We start from the raw sequence: 20,241 nt of genomic DNA, 5'->3' as shown, positions 1-20,241 counted from the left end.
TCACAAGACAGAAAAGAAGGTAATATTCTTAGTGCTGGAGTTATACCAGTTTTACCCCAACATCTTGTATTTCCCTCTTCTAGAAAGAAATGGCCTAATGACTACCTGTGACTGCACCTGATCTCATGTACGTTTGAAAAGGGTAGGGGCAAATGCACGAGAAAGAAAGATGCTAAGGATTTATTATGTCGTTGTCTAGTAAAATAATATTTATCTGATAAAATAATATATATAGTTTGTATTATAATTGTGGTATTTATAATTGTAGTATTTGCAATTATAGACTTATATAAATATATCTTTATAATTATAAATAAAATACATAACAATTTAATTTTAGGTATAATTATAGGTATAATATATAGTATATAATTTGTATTATATTTATAACTACAGACATAATTATACATATAATTACAGCCATGCGTTGCTTAACGATGGGGACATTCTGAGAAATGCAGCAATAGGTGATTTTGTCATTGTGTGAACATCATAGAGTGTACTTACACAAACCAGATGGTGTAGCCTACACCTAGGCTCTATGGTACTAATCTTATGGGACCACTGTCATAGATGTGATCCGTTGTTGACTGAAATGTCCTTATGTGGTGCATGACTGTATAAATATTTAAGTCAACAATTAAAAATATATATTAAATTATATGTCTATAATTATAAATATAATTATAAAAATTATAATATTTTTAGATATTTTGCTAGATTTTATAATTATAATTATATATAATTGATAATATAGAATTATACATATTACATTTATAATTGTCTAATTATAATTTATTATACTAAATTTTTATTTTAATATACAATGAACTTAAATATAAATATAATAAAATATATTAAGTATAATTATAATTTATCTAATTATACATATTTAGGTATTATAATTATGATTTGTATTATAATAGTACCAAGTGCCAACATTTACTGGGCACTTGCGGTTCACCAGTTACTGTGCTGAATAAGGGACTTACGTCGTCTTTCACTCCTGCAACAACCCTGAGACAGGGAACATCATTTGCATTTAAATGCAATGAGATTAGACTGTCATAGTTCCACACCTTGGGTCCCTGTCAGTCCCTCGTGAGCCCCGAGGACTGTCCCCACAGGGAGAACCAGCACCGGCTCACCCGAGAACCTGCAGGGGGCACTCCGGGCATCTCAGGGCCTCACACAGCACCACCACCCCACCGTGGTCCAAGGCGTTTCCACTGAGGTTCAGTCTTCTCAGAGTTTTACTGCTGGTGAGAGCAGAAGAGAGATCCTTGCAGCAGGCACTAGTTAACTTGCACGCACCCAGCCTGCAACAGAAGATACACGGTGAGAAGTGGCCCCATCCTCAGGGTGAAGAGGGTGGCATGTGGGTGGCATATGAGCTGGACATTTATCCAAGGCTCACCCCCTAGCCTCCGAGTACAGTGTCTCACAGCCCAGGGTTTATGACATCTGACTACTGCTCTGGGCTAGATTGGAAAAGCGGCCACAATTGTCCGTTCCTCTCTGAACACACTCCCATGGCAGTGTGGCTTTGTGGCTCATTCCACTAAGGGTTGGGGTCTATTTCCCCAGCCCCTGAATCTGGACTGCCCATGTGTCTTGCTTTGGCTGATATGAAACAATGGAAGGAAGGTTCTATGAGTTCTGAGCCGACACCTTGCACATTTCTTGCGCTCTTTAACCCCTGAGATGCTGACCGCGTCCCTCCAAAGATTCCTAAGTTGAAGTGCTAACCCCTGGTAACTCAAAACGTGGCCGTATTTGCAGTAGGGTCTTTACAGAGGCAATTAAGTTAAAATGAGGTTCTCACGTCAGGCCCTAATCCAACAGGACAGGTGTCTTCATAAGAAGAGGCAATCAGGACACAGACACACACAGAGGGAAGACCACATGAAGACGCAGGGAGAAGCTGGCGTCTACAAGCCTAGGAGAGAGGCCTCAGAAGGAACCAACCCTGCTGACACCTTGATCTTGGACCTCCAGCCTCCAGAACTGTGAGAAAATAAATTTCTGTTGCGTTAGCCCCCTAGTCTGTGGTCCTTTTTTATGGCGGCCCAAGCAAACTGGTGACAGATGCCACATCCACAAGGCCAGGCTACCTAGTTAGACACGAGAGATATGCAGTCCAGCCATCCCTGCCTTCCTCAGTTCACAGACAGCCAAGCATCTCCAGACTTGATAGTGAGGCCCCCCCAGACCAAACAATGCCCCAGGGAACCACCGATTCCTGAGCACGCCCATTCGACGTCGGCTACGCCTGGCACAGACCAGCAGAGCCAGCTAGCGATTGTAAGTGCTCATCGCTTGAGGCCTCTAAGTTTTGGAGTAGTTTATTATGGCAGCACAGCTAATTGCTACATGCCCCTGACGGGGTTTTCATTTTTCTTTCTCTTTCTGGCCATGCACCCCTCCATCTTTTGCCACCCACAAAGACACAATCACGACTTTGAGAATACCCACCCAAGATTCTCTAAGCGACATTGGGGATGTGTCAGAGCTTCGCACAACAGCTTCGCACCAACATCTTCTATATCGTTGTACCCAATTTGCAGACCTGTCAGGTTTTGGTTGCTGGTGAGGACTGAGGCAAGGTCTTGACAGCCACGGGCAGTGATACAACATTTTAATAAACTGCAAGAGAATAGTGGAGTTACTCTCAAAGGTTACTAAATTTTCGTTTGATATCAGGAAAAGAAAGATGCCAAGGCACTACACTTTTATCATCCCTATGGATGGATAGTCGTCCCAGCATCATTTGCTGAAGGTCTGTCCTCCCCCTGCACCATCTGTGATACAGTTGTCCACAATGCAAAGTCCGAACACACGTGGATGGGTCTGTCATGGGCTGTGTGTTCTGTGTCTTTGGTCTATTCATGCCTCTGAATTCTACACTGCTTTTAATTTTTAAAACCTTATAATGTCATTCTATCTTTAGAGCTAGGTCTCCCATTTTTTTTTTTTCCTTAGGAAGATTAGCCCTGAGCTCACTACTGCCAATCCTCCTCTTTTTGCTGAGGAAGACTGGCCCTGAGCTAACATTTGTGCCCATTTCCTCTACTTTATATGTGGGACGCCTACCACAGCATGGTGTGCCAGGCAGTGCCATGTCTGCACCCAGGATCTGAACCAGTGAACCCTGGGCCACCGAGAAGTGGAATGTGCTAACTTAACTGCTGCACCACCGGGCCGGCCCCCTGGCCTCCCACTTTTTGTTCTTCGGGTGTTTCTTAGGTATTCTAGGCCCTGTGCAAATTCCATGTACATTTTATTTCTATTTTTATTTTTTTAACTTTTTTTGAGGAAGATTAGCCCTGAGCTAACATCTGTGCCCATCTTCCTCTACTTTATATATGGGACGCCTGCCACGGCGTGACTTGATGAGCAGTGCATAGGTCAACGTCTGCGATCTGAACCAGCAAACCCCCGGCCGCCAAAGCAAAGCACGTGGACTTAACTGCTGCGCCACCAGGCTGGCCCCTTCATGTACATTTTTAAATCTAATTTTCAAGTTCAACACAACACAAGAAAACATTGCATTTTGATTGGGATTTCATTAAAATGAAAATCAGTTTGTGGAGAAATGACTTTTAATACTGAGTATTTCAATCCTTGAACATGGGACCTCTTTCCTTTTTCCCACATTACACTATCATTTGATGATATTCACTACAACTGTCTTTCATGTATTGTGTTAGCCTTATTCCTCTGTAATTTTTTAAAAAATCTTTTAATTTTGGTAATTCCTTTTTGATGCTAGTGTAAATGGTAATTTTATTTAATTCCACTAGTTTAATGCTTCTTGTTGGTCTCTAGGAAATTGTATACTGTTTGTTTAAAGGAAGGTTATTGGATTCATTCATTCTGATAATTTAGCTACAGATTCAAAAAAAATTTTATGTACACTATCATATCATCTGCATAGAATTAGATGATTCTTCCTTTCTAACATTTTAAGGATTGTGGGTTTTATATTATATTTTTCTCTCTTTATTGCTCTTGCCACCATCTACAGGACAAGGCAGATTAGAAGTTATAGCCAACATTCTTACCTTTTTTTGACATCAAAGACAAAGCTTTTCTCTTTATAATTAAACAAACGCTTGCTTTGGATTTTTTGAACTATTCATTATCAGTTCAAGGAAGTTCCCAGTTATTAATTTTTCAAGTTATTATAATAAACAGATATTGTGTTTTAATTCACAGCTTTTTCTGTATTTTAGATGATAGTGATATTTATTTTTAATCAGTGTAGTAAATTACATTGATCTTTTTAATGCTGAAGTAACTTTATATTCTTGGGATAAACCCAATGTGGTCATTATGTTAATTTTTAACATATCAGGATTCTATTTGCTAACATGCTGTTTGGTGTTATGCATTTCACGAACGACTGGCTTGTCCTTTTTCTTTCTTGTGTTATTCTTATTGGTTTCTGGTATCGAGATTATGCTGGGTTCAAAAGATGGCAAGGAGTATGTCTTACCTTTCCAATCCTGAAAGAATTCGTGTAACTCTGGCGTTATTTCCCCCTTGAGTGTTTGGTAGCAGTCACTGATGAAGACTTCCAAGCTCTGAGTTTTCTTTATGGTAAGATTTGACTATTGATTTAATTTCTTTAATGGTTTAGAACTATTCATTTTTCTTTCTTCTTCAGTTTGGCAAGACATTATTCTAGACGTTTACTGAGTTTTGAAAAAAGATCTAGACTTTCTGGTTTATTGTGTAAAGCTGCTCATAAAATTCTCTTAATTATTCAACGCATCTGTAGCAATGTTTCTTTTCGTTTTTGTACCGTTCAGTATAGTAGCTGACTGTGCCACGTGACCACTGGGCACTTGAAATGTAGCTTGTCTCAATCAAGATGTACTACAGTGCAAAACACACTCCAGAGTTTAAAGAGTACAAAATGTGAAATGTCTCATTAATAATTTTGTATTGATTACATGTTGAAGTGATAATATTTGATATATAGTTAAATAAGTTTTACCATTAAAATTAATTTTGCCGTTTATTTTCAGTTTTTAAACATGTGGCTACTAGGCACTATTACACATGTGGCTCGCATTCCTCTTTTGGACAGCTAGGATACAAGATGCTCGCCAGTCTTTGTAAAGAACCAAACTTTAACCTCCTGACAGCTTATATAGTGTGTTTGTTTTCTTTCATTAATTTCTGCTCCCATTTTTATTTCCTTCTATCTTTTTCTGGGCTTCTTTTGTCATTTAAAAAAATTCCTTGGGGCTGACCCCATGCCTGAGTGGTTGTTGGCATGCTCTGCTTTGGTGGCCCAGAGTTTGCCGGTTTGGATCCTGGGTGCGGACCTGCACACTGCTCATCAAGCCACGCTGTGGCAGTGTCCCACACAGAGGAACTAGAATATCTACAACTAGGATATACAACTATGTAGTGGGGCTTTGGGGAGGAAAAAAAAAAAGAAGATTGGCAACAGATGTTAGCTCAGGGCCAATCTTCCTCATCAAAAAAAAAAAAAAAAGGAAGAGAAATGGGGATGCAGAGGAAAATTAGATGCAAATGTTCATTTAAAAGAAAGAAAAAATTTCTTAGGATGGGCACTTAGTTCATTATGCTTCAGCTGTTCTTTTGTAATATATACACATGCTTCAGCTTCATCTCCTCAGTTTGTGGTGAAGTATATTCTTTTTCATTTCATTTCATTTCAACATATCTTCTAATTTCCATTACGATTTCTTCTTTGATTCATGGGTGATGTATGGGAAATAATTACATTGACCTCATAAGAATTACGGTTCAATTACACAGGATAATTTAAAAAATAGCATCAGGCAAATAATACACATATCAATAATACTTTTTGTCCCAAAGTTTATTTTGTCATCTTAATGTAGCTACATAAACTTTCTTTTGGTTAATTTGTATGGTATATTTTTTCCATCCTTTCACTGTTACCATTTGTCTCATTTTTTTTTATTGAGGTGAATTCGCATGACACAGAATCAATCATTTTAAAGTGAAGAATTCAGTGGCATTTAGTCCATTTGCAAGATTGTGCAACCACAACCTCCTTATATTTCAATGTCACTTATAAACATTAGGTTTAAAAAAATCTGGTACGATAATTTTGATCTTTTAGCTGAAATACTTGATCTTTTTATATTGAACAGTTACTGATATATTTGATTTTAGATCCACATCTTGCTGTGTTTTGTATTTTCTTGTATCTGCTCCTTTGTTTTTCTTCCCTTTCTTGCTTTCTTTTGATGAGGTATTTGCATCATTCCATCTTCTCTCCTCTGCTGATTTGGGAGTTAGAAACACTTTCTGATTTTCTTCTTCTAAGTTTGTAGAAGTTTCTATATTTGTATTTAACCTGTAAATATCTCAAATTAATAAATACTTTTACCCTCTTTTTGGACTTTAAAACACTAATTTACATTTTATGTGACTGCCGTTGTACATTTTAGTTTTCCTTTAAATCCTAAAGACAATATTATTTTTGTAAGAAGTTCATATTTTATTTAAATACATCTACAGATTTACAACCTTCTTTGTTCTACATCTTTTCCCCCTAGAATTATTTAACTTCTGCATGAGGGCTATTCTTGAGAATTACCTTGAGTGATGATCTGATGGTGGGAAACAAATTTTTTTTGAAAATATATTTTTGTCCTCATTCCTGCTGATTTTTGTTGGTTATAAAATTATCGGTTGGCAATTTCTCCCCAGCATACTGAAGATCTTATTGCACTGCCTTCTTGTTTTCATCGCTCCTCTTCACCCAGCTCTTTCTGTCCTTCCTTTAAATGTTATGCCTTCTTCCAGCCCCCAGCCCCAGTGTAGAAGTTGTAAGATCACTATCTTTATATGTGGGGTTCTGCAGGTTCTCCATTATTTATCCTACTGGGGCCAAATTTGGAGGATTGAATCTGTAGATTCAAACCTTTCATCAGGAAAAGTTTTAGCCATTACATCTTAAAATATTTTCTCTTTCTAGGATTCCCATTAAATGTGCCACAACATCTTGCTCTATCCTCTAGGTCTCAATCTCTCTTCTTTATTTCACATCTTTTTCTCTCTTCATGCTGCCTTCTAGATAATTAGGACCTATATTTTGTTTTACTAATTTGCTCTGTAATTATGTCTAATCTGTTGTTCAACCCATCTGTTACATTTCTGGTATTATAATTTCTAGATGCTCCATTTTATTTGCTTTCTCAATTTGCTGATTTTATTTTATGGCTTCCTTTTTCCTAAGATATTTAAACATGTTATTTTTCTTTAAAATAGTGAGCATAATGGTTTTATAGATGAGTCTGGTCACTCCAAGTTTCTGCAGTCTGGCGGGTGTCTTTGTTTTGTTCTTGCTCACAGTGCTGTATTTCGTTGTGTTTTAGCTTATTTTAACCGTGTGGTGTTCATGGACCCTGCAAGATCATTTTCTGAATAAGCTGAGGCCAAAGATCACGTTATGCTTTTATCTACCTCCAGAAAAGATGTGCACTTGCTTTTTCCGGGTGTCTAGAGGCAGTGCTAGTTTAAGGTTGTTTTAAATAAATATATCCCAAATGGATTTTTGGACCGCCTCAAGTGATCTACATTTAGTTTACTACATAGACTACTTCTGGCTCAGCTTCCAGATAATTTTAATATTTTTAAAATATACTACATCTGATATTTTTAGTAGCTTTCAGTTCAAGGATTGAGCCAGATAACATAACCCACCATTACAAGGTCAAGAACATGCCTGGTACTTTTGTCACATCATTTAACACACCCTCCAAGCAAGGAATCCACAGTTCTAAACTCTGAGATTTCATGATGGATTAGGTAAAATGCTTCTGTCTAATCCCACAAGTCTCTTGATTTCTCAGGAAAGAGACATTTGATGATGAAATGCTATCCCAATTGGTAACTCCAAGACACCACCACCACTATCACAAGGTTACCCAACTATTTCTCAACTTTTTAATATGAAATTGTCTTTTCATTATCTGCTTATTACTCTCTTACTGTTCATATTCCTTTATCAAGTATCCCTTGTTTTATCCATGTTAATTCCCAGATTTGTTAGCAGTTCTCACATCCCCATCTTTAACCTTTCTACCTGGAATTTCAGTTCTCCTTTTCCACCTGACGAAACTTATACATCTTGTAGGACACATGCCAAACATCTAACCATAAAACCATCCCTGAGCCCCCTGCCATAATTCCTCTGAGTCCTTTTGTATACTCAGCTGAATGACCATTTACAACACACTAAATCTGTGACAGAAGAGTCAAGGTACAGAGTTTTTTCACCTCAACATCCCTACAAGAATCTGAAACAAGTAATTTTTAACCTTTACATCCTGAGGCACCGACGCCAAGACTTTCCTCAAATCTAGGTGCCTTCTCAGCCATCCAAGCCTCCTGAAAAGGAGGGTCGGTGTTCAAAGTACACCTCAAAGGCACCTACCACAGCGACTGTAGTTGGCAGCTTGGCTGTTTCAAGGCCTCGCAGAGAAGTTTCAGTTCTTCAGATTTCAGGACATTTGCGCTGAGGTCTAGATGGACCAAGCTCTTGTTACACAGAAGAGCATCAGAGAGGCTTTTCCAGCAGTGTCCACTGAGGTAGCAGTAACCCAAGCTGTGGGGACAAATATATGGGAGAAACGGGGGAAGAGGGAACTGATGTGTCTGGGAGCTTTGGCTCCACATTAAAGGTCGTATTCATACAATCTTATATACACAAAATCCTCAGCTGAGGCCATCCATTTCCAGCTTATCTGAAAATACCTCCCTCCATTTCTTCTTACTCACACGATAGAGGGATTAGAAAATAAAACCGACAAAGTAATGTAGGAGGAAAAAGACGGCACGCAATGGCACAGCTAATTCTCTAAAAGGACTTAGAAAATTTTGGTTCTAATTCTACATCTGATAATGCTCCCTCCTGGATTGGTGAAGTGTATTGGATTACGTTATGTGTAAATCCTCTTCAACTTTTTAAGTTCTATTCCTTAAAATAGTAAAAAAGTCATGGCTTTAAAGGGATGCATGTGCACTTGGGAAAAACTCTAAGGTACAGCAAAATACAAAGCAGGAGTCCCAAGGTGAACTACATATGGTCTACAGACATTAAAATTTGCCATCACCTTTATATTTTTAAAAATTAGTTGCCAACATTTAAACACCAATAAAGTTTTATATAAAATCCAGATCTTTAACTTCTGCTGAAAATTTGGATATCTGGCAACACTGGATCCATGTCACCATGCTGTAATGTGATGTGCTAGGATGGAAGGAGGAACTGCTTCCTGTAGACGGGCCACATTGATCTCCATTCTCACACAGACCCCACCCGGCTTGCATCTTCCGTTGATCTCCATTCTATGCCACCTCTAGGCATTTGTGTTTTTGATACCTAGTATAAAACTCAAGCCAGTGAGGATCTCACAATTTTATATTCTGACATCTTACGAGCCTATTTTCTCATTGTTAAAAATTATATTTAGCAACTAAGCCATATATATATTTGGCAATTTTTTCCAATAGTAAAGTGAACCTCAATTTAAAATGCTATTTCATACCTTAGAGGCTGTATGATATTAAATTATAATGAAAAACATGCTTTAATGAAAAATTACTCTATAATATTTCATATGATTTAGATATTTAGCTATTTTAAAATAATTTTTTATTTTACAAGACCCTGGCAAACATTGACAAGTAAAAATTAATTTGACTTAAACTATTGTTTTATTTACTTGGTTATTTTTGGTTGTTTTAGGTGGCAGGTTAAATTCAGTTCCTGTTCCTCCATTTTGGCTGCAAGTGTACTTCCTCTAATTTTCTTGACTTATTCTCAGAATATCCTTACTTTCATGTAGTTGTAATCTCAAAAAATCCAGAAGTATAAACAGAGAAATGTTTCCCTCCCACTCGCTTCTCCCAATCTCCCAGTTCTATTTCCCAAAGGTAACCTATATTATAGGTAACCTATAATTTTATATCTCCTCCAGCCAAGGATATTTGTGTATAAAAAAGCCCCAAATATACATAAGTGCATATTTCCCACCACCTCCTTTTTTTTTTTTAAAGATTGGCACCTGAGCTAACAACTGTTGCCAATCTTCTGTTTTTTTTTCTTCTGCTTTTTCTCCTCAAATACCCCCAGGACATATTTCAGTTGTGGGTCCATCTAGTTGTGGCATGTGGGACGCCGCCTCAGTATGGCCTGATGAGGAGTGCCACGTCTGCACCCAGGATCCGAACCGGTGAAACCCTGGGCCGCCGAAGTGGAGCGCGCAAACTTAACCACTTGGCAATGGGGCCGGCCCCCCACCACCTCCTTTTTATACAAGTCCTACTATGAACTGAAGATATTAGAACTGTATTAATAGGTAATCAGTTGACTCTCTAACACATTAACTCCTCTGTCCTTTTTCTATGTACCTAAACTTTGCTTCTAGGTTAGTCTGTTCATTCATCCTATTACTGCAGGAGAAGCACACTCTGAATTAAATGAGGTCAACACACCCAAGGACATCTTGCTCTGCTATTGTCTGACAGCTGGGAGTTCACTTTACAAACTAGTAACAAGTAAAAGTTAGTAGGTAGTAAGGAAGTATCTGTGTGTGTTGTAGGTACTTTAATCCAGTCTAACATCTTTAGAAACTTGATTATGTGCTCTGTATAATCTTACTTAATTTTCATGAGACTTCTAGGACAGAATTTTCCACCTCCGTCTACAGAGAAGCCAACTGAAGCTGAGAGACATTAAATAACTTTTTCAAGATAACAGTGTGTAAGCGGTAAATCCACAAGTGGAACTCAAGTCCTTCTGATGCTGAAGCCTACGCGTTAAGATCTGTGCTATGTTGCTTCCATCAATGGATGGATTTGGCCGAAGTTCAAACTGCTGCCATGGTCCTCCATGGTGGACGCTCCCAATGTTCACTTACACCAAGACCTCCAGAGCGCAGTCTGGGTGGCGCAGGGCCTTACACAACAGGGGCACGCCTTTGTCCAAGTAGTTGTATGATACGTTAAGAAGCTTCAGCTTGTTGTTGCTGTTTAAGACCCAGGTGAAGGCTTCACAATCATCAGCTGAGAGGCAACAATTTGTCAGCCTGTAGGAAAGAGAAAATGGTACATTCCATTGGTTTCTATTTCCCTGACTCATTCTTCTTGCTAATCCTATAATAGTGAGGAAGCACTTGTTTGCTCTGCTTGAGAACCTCATTGATCCCCTGCCTCTGTATTGATCCCCATGACCCATCCTTTAAACTTGAGACACATACAGACTCAGTTATTATCCGTATGTGCCTTAAACTTCCCCAGGACTTCTCACTGCACTTAAGGAAAAGCCCAAAATATATCATGTGATCTACAAGGCCTCTTCCTCAACGCTTATGTCCCAGCCACACTGGCTGTTTTCAGTTGCTTGACCCACATTGGCTGTTATTCTTCAAGATATGTATCCATATTTGCTGCTCCCCTAAACTCCTTCCCCCGAACTCCTTTACCCTACTTAGGGTTTTTGCATTTGTTCACCCTGAGTGGAATGCTCTTTGCCTGGCCTTTGGTTAGATGGATCCTCATCATTCAGGTCTCTGCTCAAGCAGCACCTCCTCAGAGGACCCTTCAACTGGAGTCTCACAGTGCTCATGATTTGATGGCTTGCTTGAGTTGGTTGGCGCTATCAGTAATTACGGTTTTCCATTACTTTAGCCACTCTCCTTCCCTCTGGTTGCCACAAGAAGTATAAACTAGGCCCAAAGACAATAGAATAAAGATGGAAACAATTATGATAGTTGTCAAGAAATGAAAATGTAATTGGAAGTCACCTAGTCCATGGCTCCTGACATTTCTCTAAGGATGATTCTGTGGCAATGCATGGTTTTAAAGTGGTTTCTAGCTTAAAGATATTTTCAAAGAGTAAAAAATAGGATTTGCTTACTTCATACCACATATAAAAATTAACTCGAAATGGATCATAGACCTAAATATAAGTGCTAAAACATTTAAAACTCTTAGAAGAAAACACAAGTGTAAATTTTCATGACCTTGGGTTAGACAATGGTTTCTTAGATTTTACACTAAAAACACTAGAGGCAAGAAAAAAATAAATTGCACTTCATCAAAATTAAAAGCTTTTGTGTCTCAAAGGACATCATTAAGAAAGTGAAAATACAATTCACAGACTGGGAGAAAATATCATAACTTGTACCCAGAGTGTTATAACTCAACATATATTTACAATTCAACAAAAGGACCAACAAACCAATTAAAAATGTGCAAAGGAGTTGAATACACATTTTTCCAAAGAAGATATAAAAATGGCCAACAAGCACATGAAAAGATGCAGAACATCATTAGTCATTTAGCAAATGCAAATCAAAACCACAATGAGATGCCACGTTAAACCCATTAGGATGACTGTAACCAAAAAATGGAAAATAACTATTGGCAAGGACATGGAGAAATTAGAACCCTCACGCATGGCTGGGGGGAATGTAAAGTGGTTCAGACACTGTGGAAAACAGTTTGTTGGTTCCTCCAAAAGTTAAACATAGAATTACTATATGACTCAGCAATGCCACTCCTACGTATACACCCCAAAGAATTGAAAAACAGGTGTTTAAAACAATAACATTCATAGCAGCACTAGTCACAATAGCCAAAAGATGGAAGCAGCCCAAGTGTTCATCAACAGACAAATGGATAAACAAAATAAGTATATCAGCACACTAGAATATTACTCAACCATAAAAAGAAATGAAGCACTGATACATGGTACAATTTGGATGAACCCTGAAAACATTTTACTAGTGAAAGAAGCCACTAACAAAAGACCACATATTGTATGATTCAATTTATATGAGATGTCCAGTATAGGTAAACCCATTGAGACTAAAAGTATATTAGTGGTTGCCAGGGTGACAAATGAATGGGTAGCGAGTGCTAAAGGGTCTGGAGTTTCTTTTTGAGGTGATGAAAATGCTCTGAAGTTCGATAGTCATGATGGTTGCACATCCTTGTGAATATGTACCAAGACCACTAAATTGTATGCTCTAAAAGGGTGTGTTTAGTATGTGGATTATATCTTGGTGAAGCTATTATTAAGAAATGGGTTTGGGTGATTGTGTGTTTGGTTAATGGGAGCCCAGATAAGGGCAGATAAAGAGCTGAGTGGAGAAATCTGAATATGTGGGTATTAAAGAAAGTAAATAGAGGATCAGTATTAGAGGGAATCCTTACCTGATTGAAGAAAAATTCTTGAAGTGTAACATACTTACAGAAAAGTGAGCAGATGCTAAGTGTTGGCCAATGAACTGCTATGAATTGAATGCCCTGTGTTACAGTATCCAGGTCAAGAAGCAGAACATATCCATCACCTCCTGCCGCTATCCTAACCTCCGATACTGTAGTCTTGCCCACCTTTGCATCTTATATAAATAAAATCACATGCTATATTCTTAAGCTCGGCTCATTTCCATCAACAATGTCTGTGAGATTCATCCAAATTGTTGCATATGATTGTAAATATTCATTCTCAGGGACTGAAAATATAACCACGGTTCTCTTATCTAAGTTTCTCTTAGTACTTCCATTTTTTCAGGTATTATGGATATTTGTCATGAATGTCTTAATACTTATATTTCAGCAAAATTATGCATGCAACTCTGTCAAATGTACACCTAAAAGTGGAATTCCTAGGTTATACAGAATGCCAGAACCTACGAAAGCTGAATATAGGCTAGTCGTTTTCCATAGTGGTTGTACCAATTTAGAAACTTTAACTCCCATATTCTAATCCCAAGTTTACAGGAGGTTAAGTTTGCATATGACTAATAGAAGAGAGGACTAAAGTGGACAGATAAAAATGGTACAGTGCTCTCTGGAATCAGATCAGTGAGCCTCGTGAACACAGAGACTTACAGCAGTTCCTCTACGTTGCACTTTGGATTGCTCAAGGCGTTACAGAGCAACTTCACATCCTTACGGGAGAGGGCTGTGCCATTGAGGTTCAGGTATTTCAAATCCGGGCTAAGCGTGAGCACCTCAAAGAAAAACCAACTCTCAGCAGAGAAGGAAACGTTATTTATCCTGAAAAAATAATGAAAAGTTTGGATAGGTTTCATCCAACAAAACCTGAGAACACTGCCTGAGCGCCTGTCTCGAATGTCTCCTGTGACCTGCAATTAACTGATAACCTAATTTCACGATCCAATTATGTAGCTCAGTGGTTCTCAATCTTCCAATTTGTACCGTGGGGGCAAAATCACCCAAGGTCTGGAAATATTTTTGGTTGTCACACTGGGGGATGTGCTACCGGCATCTAGTGGGTGGAGGTCAGGATGCTACTAAATACAGTGGACAGGACAGTGCCCACCATGAAGAATTACCCGACCCAGGATGTCAATAGTGAAGGCTGAGACACTCTGGTGTAACACTATCCAGCGTTACAAACTTTCAAATTTAAGTGGATTAACACAATTTATTTTTTTCTCATGTAATGGTTCAGTGCAAGTATTGGGGGTGGAGTGGGTTTCCTTTTAGACAGTGGTTCTTCATCTCAGCTGCACATTGAAATAACATGGAGATATTCTAATAAGTTGATTTAGGGGCTTGACCTGGGATTGAAGAACTTCGTTTTTGTTTTGGGTGAGGAAGATTGTCCCTGAGCTAACATCTTTGCCAATCTTCCTCTATTTTGTATGTGGCTTGCCACCACAGCATGGCTGACAAGTGGTGTAGGTCTGTGCCTGGGATCCGAACCTGTGAACCCAGGCTGTTGCAGCAGAGCACGCCAAATTTAACCACTAGGCATGGAGCCGGCCCATGAAGAACTTTTTTAAAGGTCCTTGGGCAATTTTAGTGTGCAGACAATATTAAGAAATTACTGCTTTACACCCTTGCTTCTCAAAGTGTGGTTGCTGGACAAGCCACATCAGCATCACCTGAGAACTTGTTAGAAATGCAGAATCTTATGTTCTACCCCAGACCCACTGAAGCAGTATTTCCATTTTAATGACATTAAAGTGTGAGAAGCACTCCTCTATGGAACCACAGACACAGGTTCTGTCTGTCTTGTGACTTCACCATTCAACTAGTAAATGAGGAATGCACACATAGAGACCCCAGTCTCTTCCTTAAGGGCTTTGGTATAGAAGCTACACTTCTCCTGATATTTTATTGCTAAGAAGGAGTCACATAGCCATATTCAGATGCCAAGGACCCTTGGATGTGAAGCACTTGGCTGGAGACAACACCACACTACAATGGGGGAACACACTTTAGTGGTGGTAAGGGCACCTAGCTATCTCTGCCACAAAAATTCCCAGATGAATATCGCTCTTGTGTATTCCTCCCTTTCTCTGGAATCCTTAAGCTCCACAACATGTGAGATGATATTCTAAAATCCTTGACTAGGATGACTTTCCAGATAACCAGAATCTCATGTTCTCTCATTTCTTTCATATTCACCTCTCACAGGGAAATATCTGTACATTTTACGGCAGGGAAACAGAAACCAACCAAGCCACATGACCGTCTGTTCCTAGAGGTCAGGACCATAACTCTCAACCTAATTTTATTCTTGGGATTTAGTACAAAGTCTGACACCAAATTGGCCCTCAACTATTGGTTGACAGAATGCTCCTCAAACATTTAAGGAAGCAGCAGGTGCAATAGCCACCAGCAGAAGCTCTGCAATTGATCAGCTCTGAGGTCAGAACCCAGCTTTGCCCTTTAACAGCCCTGTGACCTTAAGACACTCACTTGAATGAATATGGGAAAATGTGACACAGCAAGAGAAATGGCATGTGAAACTCTGCTCTAGATTGCAATTCTTTTTTTTTTGAGGAAGACTGGCCCCGAGCTAACATCCGTGCCCATTTTCCTCTACTTTATATGTGGGACGCCTGCCACAGCATGGCTTGACAAGCAGTGTGTAGGTCCACACCGGGATGCGAACCGGCAAACCACAGGTTACTGAAGTGCAATGTGCGAACCTAACCGGTGTGCCACTGGGCTGGCCCCTAGATTGCAATTCTTTGCCTGTGCAGTTGGCCTCGCCGGAAATCTAGAGGTGAGATGAATTTATCACCATGACAGACTCAATCCAGGTGGATCTCCAATTTACCAAAGCTTTTGAAGGTGACAGCTGGGATGCCTCAGCTGATTACACAAAGTCACAAAGGCTGACTCGTTGAGGCTGCTGTCACTCACTTGGAGTTCTGTGAGGTTCTCATTTGTAGTGAGCACAGAGCAGACATGATGCCAACAGATGAAACTGTAATTTGACCTGTAAGGAGAAAGGAAACGCTTTCCATGGGTAAATAGTCAACCCAAGCCATTCATATCATAAGCATAACAGATTATCTACCTGAACATGAAACAGCTGACTCAGACTCACGTTTAGTCAGACAGAATAAGGTCAGTCAGGGGAGCTATCTTATATTCATAGTGCTCAACCGGGGCAATGTTGTCTCCTTCTCCCAGGCGACATTGGGCAGTATCTGGAGAAATTTTTGGTTGCTATATCTTGGGGGAGGGGTGCTCCTGGCATCTAGTGGGTGAGACAAGGGATGCTACTAAACATCCTACAATGCAAACGACAGCCCCACACAACAAAGAATGATCCAACCCAAACTGTCAATAGTGCCAAGGTTGCAAAACCTTGCCTTATATGCAGGCAGTTTTATGGTAAAAGGTGAGGCAGCACAGTATAGCTGTCATTCTTGAGGAAGATTGCCTTGGCTCAAACCGAGCCTTCACCACTTCTTAACCTGGGCAGCTTATGTGCTCTCTTTGCTTCAGTCATCTCACCTGCAACATGATAATAGAATCTACCTCATCTGATATTTATGAGTATTAAGTGAGTTAAAACTTGTAAGAATTAATTTTAAAAGTTAATTTTTAGCTGAGAAGTCAAGAAAGAATCTGAATGTGGTCCTATGGGAATGATACAAATATTAATTATAAGTACCTATCAGCTAATATTTGTGAAGTGTAGGAAAAACTTCACATGAGCTCTCAACATTCAATCTTCACAATACCTCACAATGTGGTAGTTAACATTATTGCCCTTTTACAATGAAGGAACTTCAACAAAGGAAGGGAAAACCCCGTGGACAAGGTCAAATAGTTCATACAGAGTCAAGCCAGGACTTGAGCTGAGGTCTGTTTGACAGAAAAGGTGAGATCCTAACCATGATCCTATATTAAAAACTCCATCAGCAAAACCCACTTGGGAATATAGACAGATGTCGAAATGGTGATAGAAAGAAAGTCATTGGATGGACTCACGTGGGGTTGTTTGCATTCTCTTCTTTAAAGACATTTTGGATGGAAAGCCAAAGTTTCCTCAAGCGAGAACAGTGTTTTAAGCAGTAGGCAGAAGTCACCAAATCTGCATTGTCAACAATAGAAAACGTAACGTCTTGGAAGAGGGCCATTGCCCACTTTACAAAGGCTTCGTTCTGCATCTCAAACAAACAGTAACACAATGCCAAGAAATCTACCTCTCCTTGAAGATGTTCACTCTCACCTATGCGCTGCACACACTGGCGAAATTTCTGCTGTATCTCTTGGGACAGGTGGAAGCCAAAAAACGCATCCAGCTTTTGTTGCTCCTTTTCATTTAAAAGGCCAAACATGAAACACCCCAAATAAATCCAATGTACTTTTACTTTCTTTAAATAGGTAAATAGTAGTGTCTCTGTACATCCAACAGCTGGGTTTGGATGGTCGATGTGGCTCTTCAAAAAATAGAACATGGCGGCACAGAACTCCTGGACACACACATGGATGAACAGGTACGAGTTCTCACATTCTCTGTACTTCTGAAGAGCCTTCATGTCCAGCAATGTAGGAATGTCAGAATCCACTAACCCATTTCTCCTAAGATCCTCTTCACTAAATACAAACGTGTCGGTCCACATGCCCTCTGCAGCCAGGGAACACAAGCCCTTCAACTGGCTTTGGCTTTGCTGATCTGGACAACTAGTGCCCTTGGCTGTGAACAAGTTAAAGATGAAAGAAGTATAAAGAGAGGTGGTACGTCGGCAGGTCAGTGCCAGATCTTTCCCCCTTTCCATCTCGTGCTTCAGACAAGTGCACACAATCCAGCAAAGGGTGGGGATTTGGCACATGCAAAACAGTTGTTCATTTTCTCTTACAAAACTGAAGGCTTCCATGGCTCTATTTCTGTCTTGAAATATACAGCAGAAGTACTGCTTCCTCTCACTCTCACTGAATCCCAGGAATGTTTTAATTTCTGGGCATACCAACCTATCCTCAATTTCCCCTGGGTACACAGGTGCAGCTGCAATGAGCAGTGAGCACTCGGGGAGCATTTTCTTCCTCAACAAGCTACTCAGGAGCACCCGTACTGGTCGCTGCTCCATCCAGTCGCTGCACAGATCTGACTCAGGTTCATCCAGGTTGTGTTTCAGTTCTTCAAAGCTATCAATGACGAACAAGAGTCTCTCTGGCTGGGACATGATCTCCGTTAGTGGAACATGGGAGTTGGGCCAGTCTCTGGAAATCAGCGCTGCCAAGCTTGTCTGTGTCAACTGCTTCATTTCCCGGCAGCAGAAGTAGAAAACATAAAAGAATCTCTCCTGATAGAGGCTGCCCTCTGCCCAGGCCAACATCAACTTGATCAGAAACGTCGTTTTCCCTATCCCTTGTATTCCTTTAAAGACCACTGTTCGTGGCTGTTTTCCAGTTTCCTTAGGGGCAAAAAGACGTTCCAAAGACTCACGTTCTTTCTGGGTGGTTTTCTGGTCAAAGTAGTCATGAATCCTAGTGACAGATTCTCTGAACCACATATTGTTGAACTTCTCCTGTATATGAGCTTGATATGTCTTGGTGTGTCCTGAGTCAGTGAGAACAGGAGGAGAAAAACACATATACAACACATCCAAGTTAAACACTCATATATATATACTTTTTGACCCTGCAATTGTTCTTCTCAGAATGTATCTTCTCAGGGATCTGCAAACTGTGGCCCACAGACCAAAGCTGGGCAACAGCCTATTTTGTAAATAAAATTTCATTGGAATACAGTCATACTGTTCATGTAGTGTTGTCTACAGCTGCTTTCCTGCCACAGTGGTGAGATGAGTAGTTGTAACAGAGACTGTATGGCCCACAAAGTCTAAAATGTATACTCTACAGCCCTCTACAGAAAAACGCAGCCAAACCCTGCTCTAGATACGCACACATGCGCATGCACACATGGGTATTCATTGCTGCTATTATAGCAACACTAGAAAAGAACTGTATGACCGTCAACAGAAGGCCAGGTAAATAATTTATGGAACCATGGAACATTATGCAGATATTGAAAGTATGGAATCATCTTTATGTGGAAAAAGAACAAGACAGTGTCTCTAGTATGTACCCATTTATCCATTCAAGGGATTTTCTGTGTATGAAATTGATCTGAAAGACCTGACACAGGCAGTTACCTCTAGAAGGGAAACTGGATGCAATAGATGTGCTAGAATGGTGCTCAGTATTTGTTCCAACTTTGATCTAGAGAGCATGCTTAAGAGCAGAATGCTAAAAACAAACAAACATAAAAACTACCACCCTTCTCAGAATCCCTTGCTGCTAAGATTGCAGGTACAGGTTAAGTCCTGCAATTTACATGTGCTCCTGACACTGGAAGGTGGAAGAGGAATGGAGTCCATGTTCTGCTGCTCCAACAGTTTTGCTTCCGGTTGCTGTGAACATGGAGACGCGAGGCTTTTCTGTAATTCCATTCCCATCTCCAATTGCTATCATCATGGTTTTCAAGGAGCAGCTACACTAGTGAGCTTCCCAACCTCTGAATCATGGCTACATTGGTGGCCTTCCTATCATTCACCTTCCTAATTGCAATAAGGGTAGCAGGTCCCAGGTGGTGTAGTTCCTGGAGTCATTTCTAGAGCACCAGCTTGGACCCCATTCTTCAGCTCTTCTAGAAGTTCTGGAAACACCAAACCCCCTTATAAAATTATGTTTTCTTTAAATAACTGCTATGATCTTTGTTTTCTGCAAGTAAATAGTGGCTGATGGACAGGGATCTGGGGGCTGTTGTAGGAGGGAAGTTTTCACTCTACCCCTGCATAACTGTCATTGGGTTTGATAGAACATAGGTAAGGGCTATAACCTAGCACTACGTGTAACAGTAGGTAACACTACATTAACCCACGGGGAGAACAGTGGTTTCTCCCAATCTCTCAGTCTCCTGAAGTTCTCAGCTGCTAA

The 20,241-nt window shown here is 39.9% G+C and overlaps 1 protein-coding gene across 1 annotated transcript in view; it reads right to left on the bottom strand.

The window, feature by feature from the left end:
• Window positions 1-20,241, bottom strand: part of NLRP4 (NLR family pyrin domain containing 4) — a 32,076-nt gene that overhangs the window by 1,695 nt on the left and 10,140 nt on the right. Inside the window, exons 3-9 of the mRNA XM_070499211.1 lie at window positions 17,290-18,862; window positions 16,124-16,285; window positions 13,918-14,085; window positions 10,938-11,105; window positions 8,450-8,620; window positions 2,476-2,646; window positions 1,149-1,319 (exon numbers count right to left, since the gene is read on the bottom strand). Of these exons, the coding sequence (XP_070355312.1) occupies window positions 1,149-1,319; window positions 2,476-2,646; window positions 8,450-8,620; window positions 10,938-11,105; window positions 13,918-14,085; window positions 16,124-16,285; window positions 17,290-18,862 (2,584 nt within the window). The remainder of the gene's footprint in view (window positions 1-1,148; window positions 1,320-2,475; window positions 2,647-8,449; window positions 8,621-10,937; window positions 11,106-13,917; window positions 14,086-16,123; window positions 16,286-17,289; window positions 18,863-20,241) is intronic.

The sequence above is a fragment of the Equus asinus genome, chromosome 26, assembly GCF_041296235.1.
Source record: "Equus asinus isolate D_3611 breed Donkey chromosome 26, EquAss-T2T_v2, whole genome shotgun sequence".
Classification (NCBI taxonomy): Eukaryota; Metazoa; Chordata; class Mammalia; order Perissodactyla; family Equidae; genus Equus; species Equus asinus.
Note: the sequence above shows the minus strand (reverse complement) of the source record. Positions and strands in the feature narration are given on the sequence as shown.